A 26,352-nucleotide genomic window follows, 5' to 3' on the forward strand; every position below is an offset into this window, starting at 1 on the left:
ATTGCCCATAGGGTTAGGTGCATTAGTTAGAGGGAAACAGGTCTGGGTGGGTTACTCTTCGGAGGATCGGTGTGGACTAGTTGGGCCAAAAGGCCTGTTTCCACACAGTAGGAAATCTAATCAATGCAGAATTGCTTTCTTCTTCTTGCCATGAATATTCCTAAATTTTGTTCTAGAAAAATGTCCCAAGGTATTTTAAAGTTCAGGTCACACTAAAGTGGCAAGAGTATTATGGGAATTGGTTGAAAGCACTATTGATAACAGACTGGAATTAAAAGGGGGATTTTCAAAAGTGTGGTGAAACTTCAAGACAAAAGGTTAAAAGAGGCAGTTGCATAGTTCTGAGGCAAGATATCTAAAAAACACTGCCATTGATTATACACCAGAAAGAACAAGGCACATGTCTAAGATGGAATTTGTCAGTTCAAGGGACTGAAAGACATTGCATTATTAAAAAGGAGTGTTGGCAGTTGTAAACAATTTTTTAAAAATGGCTTGCCACAACATTTATTCTTTATGCAAAGACCTTGCAAACCAACAAAAATTCAACCACAGGCTTTAGACAAACCTAACACACTTTGGTTAAACTCTGAATGATCAACATGGCTCTTACACACCTTTCCATTGGTGTGGTCATCATTTAGAGCAGCTTACCTCATCCATGACACAACTTGACTGCATCAATGGAGACAGTTAAACATGATTCATATATTACACAGTGTTTGCTGATACTGAGAATAAACTTATGTTATTTGATCAGCTCTACAGTCAGGCTATTAAATGGACAAATGGAAATTAAACTAAATAATTTTTTAAGAATTGCGAGCCTGTAACAAATCTGAATGTCAACTGCAATCTCAGAAGAAGGAACACTGAATGCACACTGATACCAGTTTCTTAAATGTGTCCACGTCTCAAAGAAAACACATGAGATGGGAGGATAGAAATAAGTGAAATATGCTTTCATACTCAAAATTTTTAAAAGCAGTTTTTTTGATATAAATTCAACACTAGTTTTTAATGTCAGCAGATAAACTGGTCTCCATTTGTTGATTTCTTAAGGAAAGATTTTCTTCTCAAAATTAATAGTTTCTGCCAACATCAGCTGCTTTGCCACAAGTACAGAATATAATAAAACCATAAAATTAGAGCAGAGAAAATGTCACGCAGCTCTTACCTTCCATGCTAACATTTTAATAATTGGAGCAGCCTAATATAAATCTTTCAAACAAACACATCCTTTAAAATTCTTTTTCAAACACTTTCTAATAATACAATACATAAAATTAATACTAATACTAGACACTAATTGCCAATTCAGATAAACACTGCATGATTGCGCAGCCTTTTGTATGAAAATATTTCAACTTCCTCCTTCATTGTTCTCAACATAATTACTAATCGACATTTGTCAAAGAGTCCAACCAAACTTACACAATCACCATTTCAAAATCATTCACAGATTTTGAAATCCTTTTGATAATTGTTCACAGCAAAAGACCGTTTAAGTTAGAGCAATAGAATCTTAAAACAGCAATGTATTAAAACCTTTATAGTACCATAAGATGCAGAAGCAAAAGTAGGACATTTAGCCCATCAAGTCTACTCCACTATTCAATGAGATCATGGCTGATCTGATAAGCCTCAAGTCTACTTTCCTGCCTTTTCCCTATAACTCTTAAATCCCTTACTGATTTATCCCGTGCAGTAATCTATGAAAATTCGAGAGGCCAAGAACTATTTAAAGTAAAAATAAACAACTTTATTTCCTAAAGTATGACAGAATAATTAACTAACAACTCCTTCCTCGAGCCTATCTTTTACCTTTCCTTCTATAATACCAGCCTGATAAAACCCCGGATTAAGATTTACGAAACAAAACTTCTCATAACCGGACCGCTTTCAGTCTTCTCTGGATTCCTGTCGTCTTTTCTTCTTCTTGGGGATCCTGCTTCACAGATTACTGATCGATAAAGGTACCTTTAAGAAAGCTTTCTTTTGGGCAGTCTCTACATGCTGATGGTTTGACAGTTCTCCTCCCAACTGTTCAACTTTCCCCAGTCTTATACCCTCAAAGCATCAGATTGTGTCATTGGCTTTTAAGTCTGTCAATATACTAAATTCAAACTGGATTGGAGATCGGTTTTTTTGCGGGGTATAATTTAAACTGATTGGCCTAATTCGTATCTTTTTTTCTCCAGGCAACCAACTACCCTAGCAACCCCAGTAGCTGGACCACATGTTACATTATATCTTATTCAGAACATTTAGTGCTGTTAGGTCATTCTGCTTGCTTTTAACCCTCTTAAAAAAGGTACAAAACACCCACATCTTCAAAACAAATGAGTGGTAATTTATGAAATCCAAAAGTTATAACCAATGTTTCCCCTTTTATCTAACCTGTTTTTTAATTTGTCAAACAATTCTAGTAAATCCATTTCATGACTTCCTCTTTATAAAAGATACTGACTCTACTTGATCATGTCATGCATTTTAAATGCTCTGCTATTACATCCTTTATAACAAACTCTGGTCTATACATTTTTTTGTTTCCTTCCCTTTTCAACCTTTTTTTCAATAATCAAGCTGTTCAGAGATGTTGCTACAGGTAGGATGCTACCACTGCATCACAATAGTTCTCTTTTTAAATGAAGATGCTACATTGGTAATTTTTGAATCCTCTGCAACTTTTCCAGAATTTAAGGAATCTTGGAAGATTATCACCTGTGCAACAACTATCTCTGTAGCTACTTCCTTTAATATCCCAGAGGGCTAACTCATCAGGTCCAGGCAACTTAATTGTCTTTAGTCCTAGTATTTTCGCCAAGACGTTTTCCACCATGTTTGTTGTGTTTATTTCTCCTCCTCCTTTTGCCCCTCAATTATTTAGTAATTTTGGAAGAATACCGAAAAGTATTTATTAGGTTTCCCTGCCAATTTCTGCTTCCCCATCACTCCTTCCCCAACTCTAAGAGGAGTATGTTCACATTATTAGATTTTTAATAGATTCCGTACAGCATGGAAATAGGCCCTTTGGCCCACCAAGTCCAAACCAAACTTCTGAAGTGTAACCCAACCCCCTACATTGACTGAACTACTATGACTAGCGCACCTAATTTAGCATGGCCAATTCACCTGGCCTGGACATCTTTTGGATTGTGGGAGGAAACTGGAGCACCCAGAGGAAACTCACGCAGACACAGGGAGAATGGGCAAATACCACACAGGCTGGAATAGAGTCCTGGTCCCTGTGAGGCAGCAGTGATAACCACTGAGCCACCATGTTTCTCTCTTCCCTTTTATATATTGAAAAGAAGCTCATGCTGTCTGCCTTGATATTACTTGCAAGTGTACCCTCAAAGTTTAACTTCTCCCTCTTTATTCTTTTTGTTTTTATTTGGCTTTTAAAACTCTCAATCCTCAGATTTACCACTAACCTATGCCACATCGTAGGTTTTTCCTTGCAATTTAATGCTATCCTCAACTTTCCAAGCTAACAATAGTTGGCCAATTCTTTTCAGTTCGCTATGAACTATTTTCTTAAACTTTTGCCATTGTTCCTCAACCTTCTTTGCTAATAAACTCTCTTGCCAGTCTACTTTTGCAACTTTACCTCAATTTTTGGAATTACCCTTACTCAGACTTCTGTTTAGATGTCTTTATACAGACGTATTTAAGGCTAGCACAGTCATTTCTGATCCAAGTTGCTCCCTCTGTCTCTCTAAATTATACTTTGTTGTGGTCACTGTTTCCTAGAGGATCTTTTACTCTGACATTTATTTAGACTGCTTTATTAGACATCAGATTAAAAATGAGATTAGAGTGGTGCTAGAAAAGCACAGTCAGGCAGCAATGAAGGGTCAGATTCAAAGTGGTCTGATCCCTGCTTGGATCACAACATACCACTCCAGGAAACTGTCCAAATACATTCCATAAATCGTTCTTCATGGCTACCTCTGCCAATCTGACTATTCAAAGTTACATGAAGATTTAAGTTACCCATGATTAATATACATACTGTCACTACCTCTAGATTTTATTCTCTGTCCCATGGTATGGCTACTGTTAGGGGATCTAAAGACCATTCTTAGCAGTATCTGTTTTCCCTCTATTCCCTACTTCTGTCATTGGACCCCAAGTCTTTCAATCCACGATTAAAATTAATGCAGTTACTTATGCACAACTACAATACTGCTATTTTTAAATGGTTCAAATCTGTGGCTGATTTCTCCACCTGGAGAAGCAAACAGATTAACTGTTTCTGGGTCCAGAACCTGCCTTCAAATGATTAGGGTGGGAATGGAGAGGGGAATTTCGCCTCATGTCCTTTGACTGGTATAGGAACAGGTTTCATTGTGGGAGAGCCAGAGGCTTTCCAGTTTGAGAGCAGCAGGCTATGACAGCAGTTAGGTAACAGTGACTCAATAACTTGTAAAGTTCCTCCTGCTTACTCTTAGACATAACACTAATCTTCCCAAGTACCCATCAGAATTTATCTTCTCCCTTTACACTCCATCCATTCAGTTTGATATCTTCTTGGGGTCTTATTTACTGCATACTTTAATAATCACTTCTCAAATCAGAATCATTTCTCCGTACAATAAATAAGAACAGGTCCAAAACTTGATACTTCCTTCTAATCCAATATCCTTTAGTTTGGTCTTGTCCTCCAACCACCCTTGTAACACCAGCATCATGTTCTTTTTAACTTTAGTGTCGTAACTGTTGCTTGAAAATTCTCATGGGACCTCACAGTGAGAGTTTTTTTCCTGTTAAGTCAGAACACTATTCACGAGTCCCATGTTTGAGAGTCAAGAAAGGAGTTAAATTTTGCAACAAGGTTAAGAGTCAGAACTGCTTAGGGGAAACAATATCACTGAGACTGCATGCTCAAGGGAGATTTGCAGAAATATTATTCACTTCTTACACCTGTACTTGTGGGAATCTCAAGCTGAGATACTTCTGTTGAAGTAGGGCCCAAAGGCGATTATGCCTTCAGCTCCAAACTACACATATGGTACAAGAGAGAACAGAAACTACCCAAGGGATAGCTCAGTTCCAACAGCTGTACTTTTAGGAAAAACAAAGCAACTAAGATGGCTATCATGTCAACAATTTCCCTCTTCATTGGATCTGTAGACTTATTAGTTGCTTTTGAAGCAAACTAGGAAAATTGCACTGGTCAACAATATTTAAACATGTTCTCAAATCTCAAGTTATCTTGTTTCCATCAGATTAACTCATCATAAAATCATACAGTACAGGAGACAGGCAGGTCATGCTGGCTTTTGAAAGAGCTAGTCACATAGTCCAACTGCCCTGCAGAAACTTTTCCTTGCAAATATATCCATGATATTTCCTTTGAAAAGTTATATAGGATCAGTTTACAGCATTCTTTCCAGTAATGCATTTGCAACTCACTGAAAAAAAAGTTCTCATCTCCCTCGCTTTTTGCCTTGGTCTTAAAATCATATTCTTTTAACTATCTTGCCCATAGAAAGGGTTCCTCCCTGTTTATTCTGATCAAAAGCTTACAATACCTTAACTTTCTTTGCTGCAAGGAAATCAACTCTAGTTCTCCACATAACGGTAACTAAAGTTTCCTACTTGGTATCCTAATAAATTTTCTCGACATCCTTTAGAAGCCCTTGACATCCTTCCTAAAAATGTGCTCTCTTTAATTAGACAAAAGATTCCAGATAAGGCCTAACCAATGACTTATGAAGGTTTAACTCAAGTTCTTATTTTTGTAGATTATGTCTCTACTTGTTATTTCTATTTATCTTTTCTCAACTAAATAATGCAGCATATCAACTTGCCATCACTTCCAAAATGTAAACTACTAGGTCTCTGTCCTTGCAGCCTTTTCAAGACTGTCCATTTAGTTTCGGTCCTGCCTAATTTTAATCTCAAAATACCTATTGAGAGACTATGGTTGTAGAGAAATTATTACACGATCCTTTCTAAATTCTACTTTGCAACTATGATAGCTTCTTCATAAACACAACATCCTCAGACAGACCAACACAAAGAAAAATAATAATAGTTTACCAACTAGAGTCAAAGTTAGTACATGAAGAATAATTTCATAATTTTTGACTATCCTCATTTGAGGCCACCTGCCATTTTTATCTACAATTTTAATGTACTATTTAGCAATTATTAGATTGCTAAAGTAAAAAAAAATCTTGTGCTGTGCAAAGTTGCAGAAAATGCCTTACAGAAAAGCTTACACATTTGTGGGATTAAACAAGATAATTCAAAAATGTTTTTAAATACACTAAATGATCTGTGATACCACACTTGTATCTGCTGATTGTTGTTACCCAAAATTGGAGATTAAAACTCAACTGGCTAATGGTAAGATTCTTGGTAGTGTGGATGAGCAGAAAGATCGTGGTGTCCAGGTGGACAGAGCCCTGAAAGTTGCCACCCAGGTCAATAGGGCTGTTAAGAAGGTGTACGGTGTGTTACCTTTTACTGATAGAGGGGTTGAGTTTCGGAGTCACGAGGTCACATTGCACCTGTACAAAACTCCGGTATGGCCGCATTTGGAGTACTGTGTACAGTTCTGGTCGCCGCATTATAGGAGCGACGTGGAAGTACTGGAAGGGATGCAAGAGACGATTTACCAGGATGTTGCCTGGTATTGAGGGGAGGTCTTATGAGGAAAGGCTGAGGGACTGGAGGCTGTTTTTATTAGAGAGAAGGTGGTTGAGAGATGACTTAATAGAGACATACTAGATGATCAGATGATTAGATAGGGTGGACAGTGAGAGCCTTTTTCCTCAAAATGGCCATGGCTAGCATGAGGGGACATAGCTTTAAATTGAGGGGTGATAGATATAGGACAAATGTCAGAGGTAGGTTCTTTACTCAGTAGTAGGGGCATGGAATGCCCTGCCTGCAAAAGTGGTAGACTCGCCAACTTTAAGGGCATTTAAATAGTCACTGGAGAAATAAATAGTTGATAATAGAATAATGTAGGTTAGATGGGCTTCAGATTGGCTTCAAAGGTTGGCGCAACATCGAGGGCTGAAGGGCCTGTACTGTGCTATAACATTCTATGTTCTGTAACTGATACTGTATGTTGGGAGATACAAACTCCAGATTCTTGGCATACAAAATACCTAAAATTATTTGCATGTATCACAGAAAGCAAGCAGAAATCAAGTACTTTCCTACAGGAAGAGCTATCCCCCGAAAATTATTTTGCTTTTCATAGCTTCAGAAAAGTAACTGTAGTCAAATCTGCACTCCCACACAGGTTAGAGCACAGCAACATAAAATAATACCTGCCATCTTTGCCTGCCCACCCTATTGTCAACTCCCATCTCCACAAGTCATCTCGAACCATATTCATTTCTAAAATACAACCACCTGAATCCTTTCAAGCAGGAATGCCTTTACTCCTACGAGTTTCTTCTTTCCACCCACACAGTTATTTGATGTGAGGATCCTTTACATCAGCCCAGAGACTGAGTTCCCAGGGACAACAGGAAAAATGCATAGAAAAATGAATAAAACGTGGAGAATAAAATTACTTGGAATTCTCAATCTAAATTTAAAAACAAAAGGACAAAGTTATTTTTTAAAAAGAGCTCCTAATTTACAGATCTCTCAGGAGCCTCAAAGAGAAATCCATCATTGCTGGGTTGTCCAAGTATCCTTTGGATCACATCTGGCATGCAAACCCATCAGCTAAAACCCATTCACGGTCAGATTTCTTCACTGTTTTGTTTCTTTTGAATTTCTCAGGCCTGGATGTTTGACAGGGTTGTGGTGGATGAATACTAATCAGATCCTGGAGGTCTGTTATGATCAGTAAGTTGTGTGCATGTTTGTTAGAATATTCATTTGACGTGGTCTTAAGCAATCTAGTGAAAACAAAGGGACTTAGGAAGCATGTATAACAATTATAAATTCATTTTACACACTTTTGGCACCCTGTTCTTAAAGCAGAAATCTGAGCCTTGGAATTAGCAGAGGTTTTATTTTCATGCTTAAATTCATCTTTAAAAAAAACTACCCTCGGGCAACTGTGTGTGGAATTTGCATATTCTCCCAGTGTCTGTGTGGGTTTCCTCTGGGTGCTCCAGTTTCCTCCCACAGTCCAAAGATGTGCAGGTTGGGTGAATTGGCCATGCTAAATTGCCCATAGTGTTAGGTGAAGGGGTAAATGTCGGAGAATGGGTCTGGGTGGGTTGCTCTTCGGAGGGTCTGTGTGGACTTGTTGGGCCGAAGGGCTCGTTTCCACACTAAGTAATCTAATCTAATCTACTTTGTGTAGAATTGGCTCAACCTGTAACCAACCAAAACAAAATGATAAATTCAGTTTATATAAACTGAGGCTGTTCCTACATAGAAAACCACTGCTTTTATATGTAACCTCAATTTGCTGTAGTCCATTAATTCACCTTTGTTTGTGTTGTTCAGTATTAATAAGTTAGAGCTGCAAAGCAATATACAGTAACTGCAAATATTAACAGATATTTACAAATTGTCAAGTAAGTACCCAACAGAGGTCTTCAAAATCATGAATAGGTTCAATAAGCAAGACATAGCAAAAGGTGCTTCGACATTGGACAAGACAGAAAGACACTCACTAATAAATCCAATAACTATTTCTATACAAAATGTTTTCATTCAGAGGATTGAAAAATGTTAACTTGGTAGTTCTGAAAAATAGCACAGAGGGATTTAAGCTGAAACCCATGCAAACCTCAGAGACAAATGAATAAACAGAATGTAATGGAACAGCTTGATGAATTTGGGATAGAAGGGTTTGTTGGAACATATGCACCAGCACAAACCAGCTGGAGTGAATGGCCTACTCAAATGTTGTAAATTAAGCATAATTCAGTGGTTTACTGCCCTGAAGTCTCTGAGGAGAAAGTGAGGACTGCAGATGCTTAAGATCAGAGCTGAAATCTGCCCTGAAGTCTCTCTCAGGTATCCATTATGCTCCGTGCAATATACAAAATCATTACATTTTTTAATAAGAACCCAAAAGGTACAGAGTTATATACTAAAAAATAATTAACAACAGAGACTTTCGAAAGCCATCACAGCTGACATGAAATCTCCAATTTCATTTGACAATACCAACTGATGATTTCACTTCTGCAATCAGACATACATTCAAAGAAAAGGCCTCAGGGCAAACTAGAGAGATTGTGTTTTAAAATCCACCTTGCCCCACAAATCAAAGGCATGTCGAACAGGCATCAGCACTAACAAATGGCAGTGTTACTTATTTCATTAAAGATCTAGTTGACAACTGAAATGAAATTACAAAGATAGATCTGTATCTATGATTAAATACTCCATTTAGACAATATCAATCAGTTGCTTGTGAAGGGGTCCAGACTAAAGGCAAGTGCAAGCAAGAGATGCTTTAGAATTTCTCTTTCGGGATAAAGTTTAATATCTGCAAAATTTTCTTGGAAAATGCTAAATCGAATGTGCTAAGTGCACCTTAATTTATTTCAAACCCATAAATTGTTACAACTGATGCTGAGGAAGTGCACTACTATTCTCATCTCAGTACTCCATAGGCCATGATTCAAAACAAAAATATTTTTCCCCCAATCAAAACAGCCAATTAATTCCTTCAGGTTTTAAATAAAAGTGACTACCAACCAGGTTTCTTGAATGAACACAATTACTGGATTATCAAACCAAAAAAAAACTTATTTCAATGAAGATGCAATGATTGGTTTGCATATATAGTTGGTAATATGTAAGCATAAACGTTTATCTCTTTAAAAAGTTATCTGATGTGCATATTATGGGGTTAACGCCAAAAAAATCTCTCTACCGAGGTTCATTTAAAAAAACATTCCTGCCCATTATCCCTTTTGTCTGCAAGAATAACTTGAAAGCGTAGAATGTCCTAAAGACTGCTGCTCTGATGTTCTAGCATGTGCGTTAAGTCAATCACATGCTGTTGTCTCTGGAGGTTTAGCAGACAGCTTACTCAGGAAATACAAATGAGAAGTTCCTTTGATCACTCTGTCAAAAGAACAAACAGGCTTCCCTCTGAACACAGGATGGGTTCTTTTCAGATATAGCAGAGAACTACGGAGCAGCCCTTCCTCATAGACCTCTCACCTAACTGGTTCTAGGTTCCAAACCACACTCCATCCAGTCACGGTTTAAATAGCCCAAGCACGGTCTAAAACAGATCAGTTATCACCAGTCATGTCATTTCAAGGAAGCAATGCTATAATAAAAAACTTCAGAGTCCTTTAATGACTTCTTTCACAAAAAAATCACTCCAGGTATTTCAACAAAACTTGCAATCAATCATTTTTTCCACGACTCTTCAGAAGTTTAAGTCAGTCAAGAAATTGTTTTTTCCATTTATTATGGGATATGTGCACTGCTAGCTTGGGTAGCATTTACTGTACAACTGCTTGGAATAGATGGCGGTGAGCTACCTTCTTGAACAATTGCAGTCCTTAGAGTGTAGACTCACCCACAGTGCTGTTTAGGAATTCCAGGATTCTGACCTAATGACAGCACAACAATAGCAAGTTGGATCCAATTAAAAGGGGTATTTGAAGGTATATCTGTTGCTCTTGAATTTTGTTTGGAAGGTACTTTTGAAGGAACCTTGGTGAGTTAGAGTGATAAATCTTCTAGGTGGAGCACGTGAATGCCACTGTGCATCGGTAGTCAAGGAAGTGAATGTTGAAAGTGGTGGACAGGATGCCAATCTAGTGGGCTGCTTTTTTTTGGTCATGGTGTGAAACTCCATCACACCATTATGTTGGGCCTGCAGGTGGTAGACACGTGTTGAGCAGAAAACAAGTGAATTATCACTATAAAGTCCAAAGACCCTGACCTGGTCTGACATTTGCAGTATGTACATAGTTAGTCCAGTTCAGTTTCTGGTCAATAGAACCTCTCAAGATGTTGATCATGGGGGACTGAGCAACAGTTACATTCGCTCTTGTTGGAAACGGTCATTTCCTGACACTTGTGTAGCAAAAATGTTACTCATTACTTATCAGTCTTAACCACTATGTTGTTCAGGTTTTGCTGTATAAGAAAATCTCAGGATGAGATAAAGTGAACAATGCTAACCATTGTGCAATCAGCAAACATTCCCTGACTTCTGGCCTTATGATAGAAGGGGTGAGGACTCATCAATGAAGCAGCTGAAGATGAGTTTGGATCTAGGGTATTATTCTGAAGATCTGCTGCAGTTATGTCTTAGGGCTGACATGAGTGACCTTCACATCCATCATCTTCCTTTGTGCTAGGTATGACTCCAACCAGCCAAGAGTTTCCTCAACTCCCATTATCTCCATTCTCAGTCAAATACAGTCTTCACCTCACAGGCAGGCAGTCTCTCTCACCTCATCCCTGGAAATCAGCTCTTCCATCCATGCATGGACCAAAACAATGAGGAATGATCCTAGCAGAACCCAAACTGCATTAATGTAGAAGTTATTCAATTGCACGTGCTGCTTGATAGTATTTCACTTAGCTAATAATTGAGAACAAATGAATTTGGGTAATAATTAGTTGAGTTGGAATTGTCCTGTTTTGTTTTGTCTGCACAGAACAAACTTGGACAATTTTGCATTTGCTTGATAGGTGGCAATGTTGTAGTCATACTGAAACAGCTTGACCAGAGGTACGGCTAGTTCCACAGCACAGGTACATATTGTCATATGTTGACAGGGCCTTTGGAATAACCAACATTTTCATGTTTCTTGATGGAGTGAAACAAACTGATTGAAGACTTGGCGTGGAGAAGCTGGTGTTGTGGACAAAGTTAAAAATCACAACACCGGGTTATAATCCAATAGGTTTATTTGGAAGCACTAGCTTTCGGACAGCTGCCCCTTCATCAGGTAGCTGGCATCCATGATGCTGGAGACTTGAGGTGCAATCCAAGATATATCAATCATTTGGCACTTGTAGCTGGAGACAGATGCAAATGCATCCACCTCGATATTTGCACTGAAATGCTGAGCTCCCCCATTATTCATGATGGGGGCATGATGGAGCCTCCTCCTCCAAGTCGTGTAGTTGCTCACCATCATCCACCACTGAGTGTGGCATGACGACAGAATTTACATCTGACCCATTAGTTTGAGATTGTATATGAAGCATCATCACACCAATATACATTCATTTGACTTGATTAAATCTGTGCTATATATCCAGCTAGTGTATTTATACAGCATCATTCACAGCAAAGAAGAATGCAATGCAATGCAAGTTAAAAGAGTAGATGATGGCAATGCAATTTCTTCTTTGGCTTCTGGGCGAGAGCATGAAGTAAATTATCTTTGAAATTATTTTACTACTCAATTTTTAAATTTCCCACTCACTACCATTATCTACCAGTTTTAAGCATGCAAGTACTGGATACTGTTACTCACTGAAAATTCTAGCGGGGGCTAGGAAATTTTCAAAGTGGAAGAAAATCAAAAATCACTACATAGAGTCATAGAGATGTAAAGCATGGAAACAGACCCTTCGGTCCAACCTGTCCATGCCGATCAGATATCCCAACCCAATCTAGAGCCAGCTGCCAGCACCCGGCCCATATCCCTCCAAACCCTTCCTATTCATATACCCATCCAAATGCCTCAGGCAACTCTCCATGTGAAGTTTGCACATTCTCCCTGTGTCTGTGTGGGTTTCCTCCCACAATCCAAAAATGTGCAGGTTAGGTGAATTGGCCATGCTAAATTGCCTGTAGTGTCAGGTGAAGGGGTAAATGTAGGGGAATGGGTCTGGGTGGGTTACCCTTCGACGGGTCGGTGTGGACTTGTTGGGCCAAAGGGCCTGTTTCCACACTAAGTAATCTAATCTAATCTAAAAAAATGTTGCAATTGTACCAGCCTCAGCCTTTTTCCTCAGATGGTGATGGCTAGAACAAGGGGATGTAGCTTTAAGTTGAGCGGTGACAGATGTAGAACAGGTGTCAGAGGTAGTTTCTTTACAGAAAGTAGTAGGGGTGTGGAATGCACTGCCTGCAACGGTAGTAGACTCGCCAACTTTAAGGGAATTTAAATAGTCATAGGATAGTCGTAAAAATGAAAATGGAATTGTGCACGTCAGATGGGCTTCAGATTGGTTTCACAGGTTGGTGCAACATCGAGGGCCGAAGGGCCTGTACTGTGCAGTAATGTTCTATGTTCTAGAGGAGAAAGGAAATATAAGGAACCCTTCCAAGTGATTTTAATTATCACATTGAGGAGAGACCCTTAACTTCAACACTTTTAATAGCATTAACTCAGTTTAAAATAAAAGTCTTTTCTTAATATTTATGGAAGCATTTTAATTTGTATGCAATAAAATGAAATTTGTGCAGTGAAACAAATTTCAGGTTCAGACACATGGGTTTAGATAATATGATACCATTTAAGCTTCCATTCGAGTTTAAATAAAAAATGTTTTGAAATAATTAGCAGAATATGTACTAACCTGTATGTGGAGTTATAATAAGCTACATTTTGAGCAACAGAAATACATTTTTAACCACAGCTCAAGGAAATGGCTCATCACCTTTTCAAGGGCATCTAAGGATACACAATCAATACTGACCTTGCTAACATTTTTAAAACAAAATTGGCACCATTTTTATAAAGATATTACAAACATTGTTCACTAGCCAGAAAAGCAAATTAAGGACTGAAATATGATAAATATCCCAATCATTTAATTCAGATTCCAGCTTTTTAAAGATTTAATATGTCTTTGCCTTCTTTAAATAATTTCTATACTTAAAAACAATTCAAGAATTAAAATGAAGGACGTTTGGTAACTCACCAACAAATTAACTTTCAAGGCATCCACAGTCAGAAAAGTGGCACCTAATTGTTGTAGATCATATATTTACTTCAGTACTGTACATCCAATTCCATTAACAAAATATTTGACAGTTAATTTACTAAAAATAAAATAAAGTTTGCCTCATTGGGACTAATGTCAGTGGCAAGACATGATTAACTTTTGTTTGTAAAATCTCCACATAAAAAAATGGAGCACCTATAACAAAACATGAAACATCTTGAAATTAAGGGTAATATCTTTTTTACAACTTCAATAACTTTAGTGCTCAGAACAACACCCTGAATAGCCATAGCAATCCCAATTATACTTGACAATAGACTCAAGCAATCTTTAGAAAAAAATAAATCAGCCAGTTTACGCTGGGTTCTAGAGACTTGGAACTAGAATTTTGCAAGCAACTACAAAATGGTCTCAGATTAACTTCAAAACGTTGGCGAAACAAAAACCTCTGCTATAAAGGAGTCAACTTTCCCATAAGGGTGTGCACCGAAGCAGTGGCTGTAAATCAGCAAGCTACGTTATAAACGGTCGGGGTTTCCTCCCCTTAAAACTTGACAAGTCACCATCACCCACCTGCTGACTTTGACAGGCAGCAGTAAATTCTGGGTTCACAATAAGGCGCAAATCAAAAATGGAGTAAAAACCTGAATTGCAACATTATGTTATACAGGATCAGTACCTAACCGGGGGGGGGGGGGGGGGGGGCTGTCACAAGGAAAATATTCAGTTATATTTTTAAACACAAAGGAGAAAAAAATACTTTTGATAAAATAACCATAGGAGCATTACAATATTACACCCTTACTTTAAAGATTCCAGAAATATGACATCAAAAGACAGAGACGGATGTAAAATGGCGAGTTCTGTGGCAATTATTGCATCTAAATCATACTGTTACTATTCTGCAAAGTTGTTGTGAGGGGGTGGGGGAGGCTCCAGACGGTGGCTGCGGGATATAGACGCGGCGCTTCCTCCTCTTGACAACCCACAGGCCGCTCCATCCCCGCCCGGCAGCTCCACCGGGAGAAGTATCACACTCCCCACTCCCCGAACCCTTCACCGCCCGGCCCCCTTCCCCAGACACGTTGCAGCACTTTCCTCACCTCCAGCGACGCCGAGCATCAGGCAGTACCACCAACAGCACCTTCCCCTCCAGGCAACCGCTAGATCCCGCCCCCTGACCGCCGTCTCCCGCAATCACCGGCCGCGCCCACCCACCCGTCTCTGTGTACTATTGGGTACTATGCACATCGATCATCTTGTCTGCGCCCGCCTATTGGATATCATGCACATTCATCATTCCGCCCGCCGCGTTTGTGCACGTCGCCTCCTTACGTCCCCAGACACAAGCGTAGGTCCCGCCTACCACCTTTCCCCATTGGCTGCACCGTCGTCATGACCATAACCAGGCATCAGCATAATTGACAGCATGGTCTACCAATGACCCGTCAGGTACCTGACAACCTTCAACCTGAGAACATGTACCTTGAATCTTTATGTGGCAATTGTTTCTCCATGAAAATGTAATTGTTTTAATATAGCAATTTGAATGATTGATCTTTAATTGTGAAAGCGTAGTTCCTCAAAACATGATTGCTCAATCCTTTAGAGAACACAATGAATTCCAAACGTTTACATTTGAATGAGAGCAAAAAATGATGGAAATCAGAGCAGGTCAGGCAGCATCCACTGGAGATAAGCAAGTGTTTCAAGTCCAGATGACTGTTCATCAGCTCTGATGAAGACTCATCTAGATTCGAAACGTTAGCTTGCTTTCTCTCTCCTCACGGATGCTGCCTGACTTGCTGTGATCTCCAGCATTTTTTGTTTTGAGTACATATTCCAGCATCTGCAGTAGTTTGTTCCTACACTGTGTTCAAATGGTAATATTGCTCCATTAATCCACAATGTAGTCCAAATGGTATCCAGCAGCCACATAATGTCTCACGCATACTGAGGGAACACTGTGTGGCGGGGTGGCCCAACCTTTAGTCCAGGCTTGGGCATCATACTGTAAAAAATGTCAAGAGATTGTAGAGGATGCAGAGTGTGTTTATTAGAATAATGTCCAGGATTATGGATTTCATTTATTTTGAGAAAGAAAATAGAACTATTGCCCTCAAAGTAGGGAATGTCCAGAAGATTTTAGAATATTGTTTCAAGTTATTAGAAGTTTACAGGGTGTGCAGGAGTAGAGAAACCTTGGATGTAAGTATGCAAAGATTATTGAGGGTGACAGGATAGGTGAAGAGATTAGTTAAGAAGACATATAGTATCAGCTTTATCAATAGGGCACAGAGTAAAAGAGCAAAGAGGTGATGTGGAACCATACACAGTGTTATGACACTCTTAAGCAGGCAGCCCCAGACTGTGACTTTGTAATTTGTTTCAGTAAGTATACAGTGAAAATTACCCAGAGTAAGACAGCTGGGTTGACTACTATTCACAAAATTACACAATGAAACACAAAGAACAGAATAATGAACCCCTAGGGAACTCACCTATCCAACTAGACTTAATTATGCTGTTCCAAATATACACAACATTCCCAATAAGCAAAGGTCCTCTAAAATCCCCAGTATAAATGGAGCACATGCTTACAAGTTGAAGATGAAGGGCAGAAAAGAGAGAGAGTTTCCGCACAGATCCCTGTTGAACTTCCCAGTTCAAGACTGAACTAAAACTGCTCAGCCCAGCTAAAGATCTGACCATTCCCCTTTCATTATACAGGTCACTTCTAAAACATGACCACTTTGGTGTGAAATCTCATCTGTTTACATATAACCAAAAAGCCTCTCAAAATCCTTTTCATCTCTGTACCAAACCAGACTGATCAGAGTCCGGTCCAGTCTATGGCCCCTCAGAAAAAAATCAAGGAGAGAATCTCCTTGAGCCAAGGAACAGCTTTTAGGGAAAAAAAGGGGCTAGCTTTGTGACAGCACAGAAAAGGTTTACAAGAACTGTTCCAGGAGTGAAGGACCTCAGTTATGAAGATGGATTGAAGAAGTTGGGACAGTACCTTTTGGAGAAAAGAAGACTTGGCAGGATATGATAGAGAGTTTTGAGAAGATTTATAGGTCAGGCTGAGGTTCTGGATGTAGGTTTGCTCACTGAGCTGGAAGGTTCATTTTCAGATGTTTCATCACCACACGAGGTAATATCATCAGTGAGTCTCCGGATGAAGCGCTGGTGGTAGGGCCTGCTTTTTATTTATATGTTTAGGCTTCCTTGGGTTGGCAATGTCATTTTCCATGGTGATGTCATTTCCTGGGGTGATGTAATTTCCTGTTCCTTTTCTCAGGGGGTGTTAAACGGGATCCAAGTCAATGTGTTTGTTCATGATCATCAACTAGGCACAAAAGGACATGACACAGACATGACACCACTTCGACTGAGACAATGCATCCATCCTAGGACAAGCCAAACAGAGACATAAGTGAGAATTCCTAGAAGCATGGCATTTTAAGCAGAACTTTATCAACAAACACATTGACTTGGATCCCATTTAACACCCCCTGAGAAAAAGAACAGGAAATGACATCACCACAGGATATGGCATTACCACAGGAAATGACATCACCAACCTAAGGAAACCTAAACACATAAATAAAAAGCAGGCCATATCACCAGTGCTTCATTCGGAGGCTCACTGATGATGCTACCTAGTATGGTGATGAAACATTTGAAAACTAACCTTCCAGGTCAGTGAGCAAACCTACATCCAGGATATGATGGGGATTTTCAAAATTACAAGTGAGTTGGATTGAATGGATAGGGAGAAACTGTTCCTACTCATAAAGGCAACAAGAACCACAGGGCATACATTTAAAATGATTTGCAAAAGGACCAAATGTGATGCAAAAAATGTCTTCTTCACACAGTGAATAGTTAGGATTTGAAATGCACTGCCTGAAAGTGTGGGGGAGGCAAGTTCATTGGATGATTATTTGAATATAAATAATGTGAAAAATATGAGGAAAAGGAGGAGGCTGTTACTAGGCAATGACATCATTTACTGCATCCGCTACACCCGATGTGGCCTCCTCTATATTGGGGAGACAGGCCGCCTACTTGCGGAACGTTTCAGAGAACACCTCTGGGACACCCAGACCAACCAACCCAACCACCCTGTGGCTCAACACTTCAACTCCCCCTCCCATTCCACCAAGGACATGCAGCTCCTTGGACTCCTCCATCGCCAGGGCACCTCACCTTCCGCCAGGAACCCTCCAACCAAAGGGATGAACTCAGATTTCTCCAGTTTCCTCATTTCCCCTCTCCCCACCTTGTCTCAGTCCCAACCCTCGAACTCAGCATCACCTTCTTAACCTGCAATCCTCTTCCTGACTTCTCCGCCCCCACCCCCACTCCGGCCTATCACCCTCACCTTAACCTCCTTCCACCTATCGCATTTCCAATGCCCCTTCCCCAAGTCCCTCCTCCCTACCTTTTATCTTAGCCTGCTGGACACACTTTCCTCATTCCTGAACAAGGGCTCATGCCTGAAACGTCGATTCTCCTGCTCCTTGGATGCTGCCTGACCTGCTGCGCTTTTCCAGCAACACATTTTCAGCACTAGGCAATGATACTCAATTGAATTGGTGGTGTAGACACAATGGGCCGAATAGACTTCTTCTGCTCTGTAGCACTTACGGTTTTTCTCAGGTTTTGATAGAGAAAATAAAGAAAACCTTTTCATTGGCATGAGTGTACCAGAACATACCAAAGAAGGATGGTAAAAGTTCCTTATTTGGTATATTCATTTCAATTAAGCTATTCTAATCATACTACTATGACTGTACATTTAACTTAGTTGTGGAATAATGTTGTTTACAATTAGAACCAAACTTGTTCAGTCTTCCTTTAGAGAGTCTGAAGGCACAAATGTGCAAAAAAGACAATTGTGACTAAAACAGATCACCAGAGGATGTTATTGTTAGTCTCAGATTTTGCTTTCATAAAAATAAATGTCATACATTGTGAGCTAACTTTCATAAGCAGGGTGTTCAGACCTCATAAGGAGGAACTATAGCCACTGAGTCTTCAAAGGAATTTTACTTGAGATATTTAAACTTAAAATTGTAACATATCCCTGCATTCTACCCTTTAATTTTTAAAAATCTGGTCATCTTAATTATTTCCATTTTGTTATTGTCAATCTAACCATTGGAAACAAATTTATCATTGCTTCTTGTAACATGATATTTCACCATCTTGAAAGTTTGTCAGTTCTTCATTTATCCTTCACAGTTTTAGTGAAAAAAAAAGTCATACACCCCTCCTGTATTGTAAATATGCACCACACTGTTCCATTGACTTTAAATCTTTTCCCTAATGGAGTGTCTATGGGTATACACAAGATACTTCAACTGGAACCTAAATGGGTTTTGAACAAGTTTTAAATCATCTACTTGCGTCACTATTCCTTGCATCTAGGTACTAAACCAATGAATTCTATATCAATGGCTTCAGCTGCTTGCAATTTTATTGATCTGTGTATTGACCCATCAATGTCCATTTTCTTGACTTCATTTAAAATCTTTCAATTTAATTTTTATGTGCTTTCTCTGATCTTTCTTCCAGAAATATTGCTTCACTTTGAAATGTACTTGTAACCAGCCTGTCTGTCCTGCTATGTTGTCGAAGTTATCATGAAGTTTTTCATAAACCTCATTAGTATACTGCCATTTACAACAGTTGGTGGTATTCACAAATCTGGGTACAATTCTGTCAATTTGTAAGCAATCACCTTACTACCTATAGTAGTATCCGCAACGTCCAGAGGACGGCGCTTTCATTAGAGAGATGACTGATGGCGAGTTTAAAGTGAGGATTACTATGCCTCAGGCAAAAGGCAAGATTGAGAAGGCAGCAGGGCCTTCATGGTAACCTCAGCTGGTTAGGAAATTGAACCTGTGTGGTTGGTGTCTCTCTGCAATGTAAACCTGTCATCCAGCCAACTGAGCTGACTCTCTCTGTAAATGTAATATAGTAACTTATGTAGGAAATAAAAGGGGCCCAATATTGACTTACATGACTATAGTCTTCTAAGTTCTATAAACTTGCTAACATGCCTATCCTTTGCTTTCTGCACTCCAGTAATTTCTGGATCCATGTGGCTCCAATTCCCCTAAATCAATGACTCATTATTTTGACACATCTCTTTAGGTGGAATCTTATTAAATGCTTTTGGATGATCTATATACTCGCCATTTCATTTGTCTGTCGTCCTTATTTTTCTTTAAAGATGTATATTCAGTCAGGCATGACAGCCTTATAGAAATTAACCTGAATACCACTAATTAACTTGATTCACAAAGTACTTAGTAATTTGACATCTTTTATAAATTTCAGTAGTTGCTTAGCCACTGAAGTAAGACTGAATGACACATAATTTCCTGGCCTACTTGTGTCATTTTTCACAGAGAGGTTGCCATGTTTTTCACTTTCTAACATTTTGTCATTATTTTCATTTCCACATACCGAATGTTTCAAATTTATAGGCCAATCCAATGTCCTTTATCTGGAAACATCTGGACATTTGGGTAACTTCTATCATCTGACTTTAATAATAGCCACTTTTCTACACCTATGTCATGGGCTACAGTAACCTCAATGTCCAACACTTCAGTGAAAATGAAGGCGAAATGTATTGGTCTGGATGCTGCAATAATAATGGCTACAAAAATACTAATCTTCATTGTCAAAACACCTATGATGCAGACTCTGTATGTATTTGTGCAGTTAAACTCAAAAATCTAGAAAGTTAAATCAATAATTCCATACTTTTATTTTTACTGCTGAGGTCTTCAAGACTATAATGAATTAAAACAATTAAACCAGTGAGAACTTTGAGTCTCAAGATTTTAATCTCATTGTAAAATGCCATGGGTGGCACGGTGGCACAGTGGTTAGCACTGCTGCCTCACAGTGCCAGAGACCTGGGTTCAATTCCCACCTCAAGCGACTGTCTGTGTGGAGTTTGCATGTTCTCCCCGTGTCTGCGTGGGTTTCCTCTGGGTGCTCCGGTTTCCTCCCACAGTCCAAAGATGTGCAGGTTAGGTGAATTGGCCATTCTAAATTGCCCGTAGTGTTAGGTAAGGGGGTAAATGTAGGGGTATGGGTGGGTTGCGCTTCGGCGGGGCGGTGTGGACTTGTTGGGCCGAAGGGCCTGTTTCCACACTATAAGTAAGGAAATTGGTTAGAGCACACCTGAGTGCAGTTTTGGTCTCCTTATCTCAGGAAAGATATTATTGCTGCAGAGGGAGTTCTGCAAATGTTCACCAGACATGTTATTGGATTGGCAGGAATTTCCAATGAAGAGAGATTCGGAAAACTGAAGTTTCAATCAGTATAAGGTGATTTAATGAAAGCTACAAACTAGTAAGGGAATACACGGGTAGATGCAGGTATCATGTTTCCACTAGTTGGGAGTTGAGATCCAGAGGACACAATTTAAAAATAAGGAAGGGAGTGGATATATTTTCCCGGAAATTTTGACCCTATTGCAAGCTAGTCAAACTTTACTGTGTTGTTTTCAAATCCTCACAAATTTGAGTCTTTTCAAGCTGAGCACAAGCTACAACTTACATTCTTGTGTAGTGAACCAGAAAAAAATTGGTCTCTAGCTGCCTCTCTTTCCTGAATACTGGTGGATTGCCGATTTGTGTAAACCTCTGAAGATCTCAAAGCTCATCACTATGGCAATGAAAATCACATGGATCTTGTATCCAGGTAGAAATGCTAACAGTTCTGCCACTCTGTCATTGTCCATGATAAGCTTATTTCTTTCATCTCTTAGTACTTTTAGATTCATTAACTTCTTACTATCTATGTGCTTATTGAAAACTTGTTTCTTGTCCTTTATAGACACTCCCTATTGCTGTGCAGTCTCAGCTAATCAGCACAGACTAAATATTGAGCCTGGAATATTCTTTACAGGTAACAAATGTATGTCACAAAACTGATAAGGGGTCATGGAAAATTGTGATGGGGATGTAATCGCAGAATTTGGCCTGATGAGAAATTGGACACGGGTAAGTCTCGTTGTCAGACCATTGAGTATGACCTTAAGACCGAATAATTAGTTTCTGGGATCTCACATTAATCCTACAAAACTAAACTTACATTCTGTTTGAATTGATCTAATCTACAATCTAAGTTGAATTAAGGCAGCAAGATCTAGATTAGATTAGATTCCCTGCAGTGTGGAAACAGGCCATTTGGCCCAACAAGTCCATACCGACCCTCCGGAGAGTAACCCACCCAGACCCATTTCCCTACCCTACATTTACGTCTGACAAATGCACCTAACACTATGGATAATTTAACATTGCCAATTCACCTGACTTGCACATTTTTGGATTGTGGGAGGAAATCAGAGCACCTGGAGAAATCCCATGCACACACGGGGAGAATGTGAAAACTCCACACAGATAGTTGCCTGAGGCTGGAATCTAACCTGGGTCCCTGGCACTGTGAGGCAGCATTGCTAATTACCGAGCAACCGTACTGCTATCTAAATCAATAATACCTCCCCTAACCCCACCCTATAACCATAGGCTACAATTTAGTTGATAATTACAGACATCTTTATATAATTTTTATTCTTTCACACTACATAGCCATCACTCTCAAGGCTCGCATTGTTACACTTTAACTATGTAGCTGGCTAGACCATCTCAGGGGACAGTTAAGAGTCAGTTATATTACCATGGACCTGAAGTCAATTGTCGGCTGAACTGGGTAGGGATGGTGGCTTCCTTTCCTTCAGGTTATTATTGAAATAGATGTGTTTTTATAACATTTGGTGGTAGTTCCACAATGCCAATACTGAAACTAGAATTCAATTCCAGATTTATTATTTGAATTAAGGTTCCACCAGTTGCTGCGGTAGATTTGAATCTGTGACCCAAACAGAATTAGCCTAGTGACAGGGTCATAATTTCTCCTATAACTTAGATAAAATATAAGTAAGTTTCACATCAACTTGTTGAGATTTTGCCATTTGTTTTCTTACTGACACTAGTCATGCAATAACTTAATCTTAATCTATTTATACTAAATCTGTGTGTTTGTATTTAAGATTAGATTACTTACAGTGTGGAAACAGGCCCTTCGGCCCAACAAGTCCACACCGACCCTCCGAAGAGTAACCCACCCAGACCCACTCCCCTACATTACCTCACACTTCGGGCAATTTAGGATGGCCAAATCACCTAACCTGCACATTTTTGGACTGTGGGAACAAACCGGAGCATCCGGAGGAAACCCACACAGACACAAGGAGAATATGCGAACTCCACAGACAGTTGCCTGAGGTGGGAACTAAACCTGGGTCTCTGACGCTGTGAGGCAGCAGTGCTAACCACTGTGCCACCATGCCACCCCTTGCAAATTTGAATTGTTTATAACCTTGGCATAACCCAAATTAAGTTAATAATGCATTAGAAAGCATTAAAAAATTACAATTTAAAAAGGCATTTGTGCAGCATTTATTGAAACATTTTGAATTAAGTAATACAGTTGATAGGGGAATTTTCAATCACTTACTAAGTGAAGAGACATTACATGAAACAAAATGTTTGCTATGCTTCTTTTGTTGGATAATGAAGAAAGGTTTTCCTTTGCTTTAGTCATCATGGTTGCAAGTTTCCCCTTTGCACATAAAATACAAAAGTTGTAAATACATTATTGCGTTTGTCACTAATAAACTGTGGAAATCTTACTCTCAATGTTCGAGACTGAGAATATATTCAGATGTAATTTACATCACTGCATCAAAAGCTCATGCTCAAGAGAAATTATAACAGGACTTATTCAATGTTTATTTAAAAATCAATATTTCAGTGGAACAGCCAATATAAAGGGGAACCAGATGATTGTGGTTGTTGAGGCCAGTATTTTAGTTCCAGTGAAGGAGTTCTTCGTAATAGGTACTTTTTAAATCAACCTGTTCAGAGAGGTTCTGATGCACTTTCGGAGTAGGTGGGACTTGACAAGGAGGAATTAAGAGTCGATCACACAAAGTGCCAAGCAGTGAACGTCTCCAACATGTGAGAATGTAACTGTCACGGTGTTCAATGGCATTACCATTGAGCAGAAACTGAACTGGACTAGCCATGTAAATACAGTGGCTAGAAAAACAGGTCAGAGTCTAGGAATTCTGCAGTGGGTAACCCACCTCCTTACTTCCCAAAGTCTGACCTACTACTCAAGGCACAAGACAGGAGTGTGATGGAATATTCCCCACTTGTCTGGATGACTTCAGATTTAACAACACTCAAGAAGCTTGACACCATCTATGACAAAGTATTCCTACATTCAGTCTCTCCCCCATTGATGCTCAGTAGCAGCAATGTGTGCCATGCTCCTTATCCAACACCTTCTAAACCCACAGCCATCACCATCTAGAAGGAGAAGGACAGCAGATACATGGGAACACCACCACATGAAAGTTCCCCTCCATGCCACTCACCATCCTGATTGGGAAATATGTTGGTATTCCTTTGTTGTCAATGGATTAAAATCCCTGAAGTCCCTCCACAATAGTATTGTGGATCTACCTACACCAAAAGGACGACAGTCATTCAAAAGGAAATTCACATACTAAAGGGAATTGAGAGAATGGAAACTGAGAGATGGGCATGAAATGCTGATGTAACCATTGAAGCCCATATCCCTATAGCCCATAGCCCATGGGGTGGCATGGTGGCTCAGTGGTTAGCACTGCTGCCTCACAGCACCACGGTGCCAGGTTCAATTCCAGCCTTGGGCAACTGTCTGTGTGGAGTTTGCACATTCTCCCCGTGTCTGCATGGGTTGTGTCTAGGTGCTCCAGTTTCCTCCCACAGTCTAAAGATGTGCAGGTCAGGTGACTTGGCCATTGTAAATTGCCCTTGGTGTTAGGTGCATCAGTCAGAGGGAAATGGGTCTGGGAGGGTTACTCTCTCCGGAGGGTTGGTGTGGACTGGTTGGGCCAAATGGCCTGTTTCCATACTGTTGGGAATCTAATCTAATCTGAAAAAACTGATACAATGACCTTGCGGGAGGAATAGAGTCAATATTGCAAGGATACAGAATTTGAAGTGTGGGTTGAATACAACGGCTTTCATGTTTCTAATTTGTTTAGCTGGAGAAAATTGTAGCTCATCTAAGCTTGGATGCCAGACAAACAGTCTGATCAAATAAAACTAACACAGTTCCAGACGAAAGAAAGCTAACTACTCATCATCTCAATCATCATCTCAATCTTGTTTGAAGGATCTTAAATGCAAAATAGCTGCCATGCTTGCCTGCACCACATTACCACAAGGGTAATTCAATGTGACAAGTTTTTAAAGTAATTTTGGTTGTGATATCATACATTAGAAAATCAAATATATTATTGACTAAAACATCATTTTTAATACAATTGGTTCTTACCTCTTTAATAGAAATGATACAGAAATACCCTTATCATTTTATCACATTAGTGATGACTAAAATATGTATATATTGTTTCCAGACAGAAGGCTAATTCTATGAATTGGCATTACCTGTGGGAATGCACTTTCCTGGGGAATGCAGGTTAGAAAGTTAGGGCTACATTGCCAATATCCTCAAAATGTTGTTTCAGTGTGCCGGGAATTCAGAAATGTGAAATGTTCTCTGATAAGAATTTCAAGGTGGAAATTTGACGAGGAACACAGCACCAACTTTGACACAGGCGTCAGCTTTGAACACAGTCAGTTGCAGCTTGGTTAGATGTAAATCATAGTTCCCTTTCTAATGATGACTCATCTCATCCTCAATCTGGGCAAAACATTTACCATTGTGTACTGTCATACATATTTCCGACATCAGTCTATGACAGTCTTTCTAAGTGAAAACAAGCAATATCAATCCAAATCAGGGATAGAGTATATTGTGGCTCCGTTCCTGCTATGGTGAGATGGTCCAAACCCATTTCATGTAGACCTCTCACATGTGGAAATTTCTTCTTGGCGAATCACTTTTTTTTAACAGTTTTCTTTGCAGATTGCTAAATGTTGATCAGTGCTTTGAAGTCACCAATGACAGTCTGTATTCAAACTCATGTGAGAGGGCAGGAAGCAGGAGGAGCTGAAATCTCATAGTCATAGTTCTGCAATCTTAGATTATAGAAGGGGAAGCACAATAAATAAAACCAGCATAAATCTTTTAAATACAGAATAAATACTGATAAAAAAATGTAACTAAGTATTGTCGTGATTGTAATAAGGACAGCCAAGTAGACCTAATAGAATATGAGTTCTCTGACTGGGGCTGTTAATCTGGTCCCACGAGGGAACCCTGGCTGACAGATATAAACAGGAATGTCACAGGTTCTCTCTAAGGAAGCTGGATCAGTGTCAAAGACTCTCCATGTGTTGATAGAGGGTGGCTTGGTAATGGGATGAGGTCCTCTGTGGAGTTATTTCAGTAGCAATGAGAGGAAAGCACGCTCCTGAAGAAATTCACTCGCATTTGTCATCTTTGATTTTGGATAAGCATTTCTCTTATTATACCATT

At 39.5% G+C, this 26,352-nt stretch overlaps 1 protein-coding gene across 5 annotated transcripts in view; it reads right to left on the reverse strand.

Moving 5' to 3' along the window:
- The window catches only part of LOC140469008 (monoacylglycerol lipase ABHD2-like), a 93,238-nt gene extending 78,231 nt beyond the window's left edge, over positions 1 to 15,007 (reverse strand). Inside the window, exons 1-2 of one of the 5 annotated variants that reach the window (XM_072565183.1) lie at positions 14,925 to 14,969; positions 13,798 to 13,841 (exon numbers count right to left, since the gene is read on the reverse strand). In XM_072565183.1, the coding sequence (XP_072421284.1) occupies positions 13,798 to 13,841; positions 14,925 to 14,943 (63 nt within the window). In that variant the 5' untranslated portion in view covers positions 14,944 to 14,969. Of the gene's footprint in view, positions 1 to 13,797; positions 13,842 to 14,626; positions 14,839 to 14,924 lie in introns of those variants that run through there. The other 4 variants (XM_072565180.1, XM_072565181.1, XM_072565179.1 and 1 more) reach the window with 4 other exon arrangements.
- Positions 15,008 to 26,352: the final 11,345 nt, after the last annotated feature.

Source organism: Chiloscyllium punctatum, chromosome 48 (assembly GCF_047496795.1).
Source record: "Chiloscyllium punctatum isolate Juve2018m chromosome 48, sChiPun1.3, whole genome shotgun sequence".
Taxonomy (NCBI): Eukaryota; Metazoa; Chordata; class Chondrichthyes; order Orectolobiformes; family Hemiscylliidae; genus Chiloscyllium; species Chiloscyllium punctatum.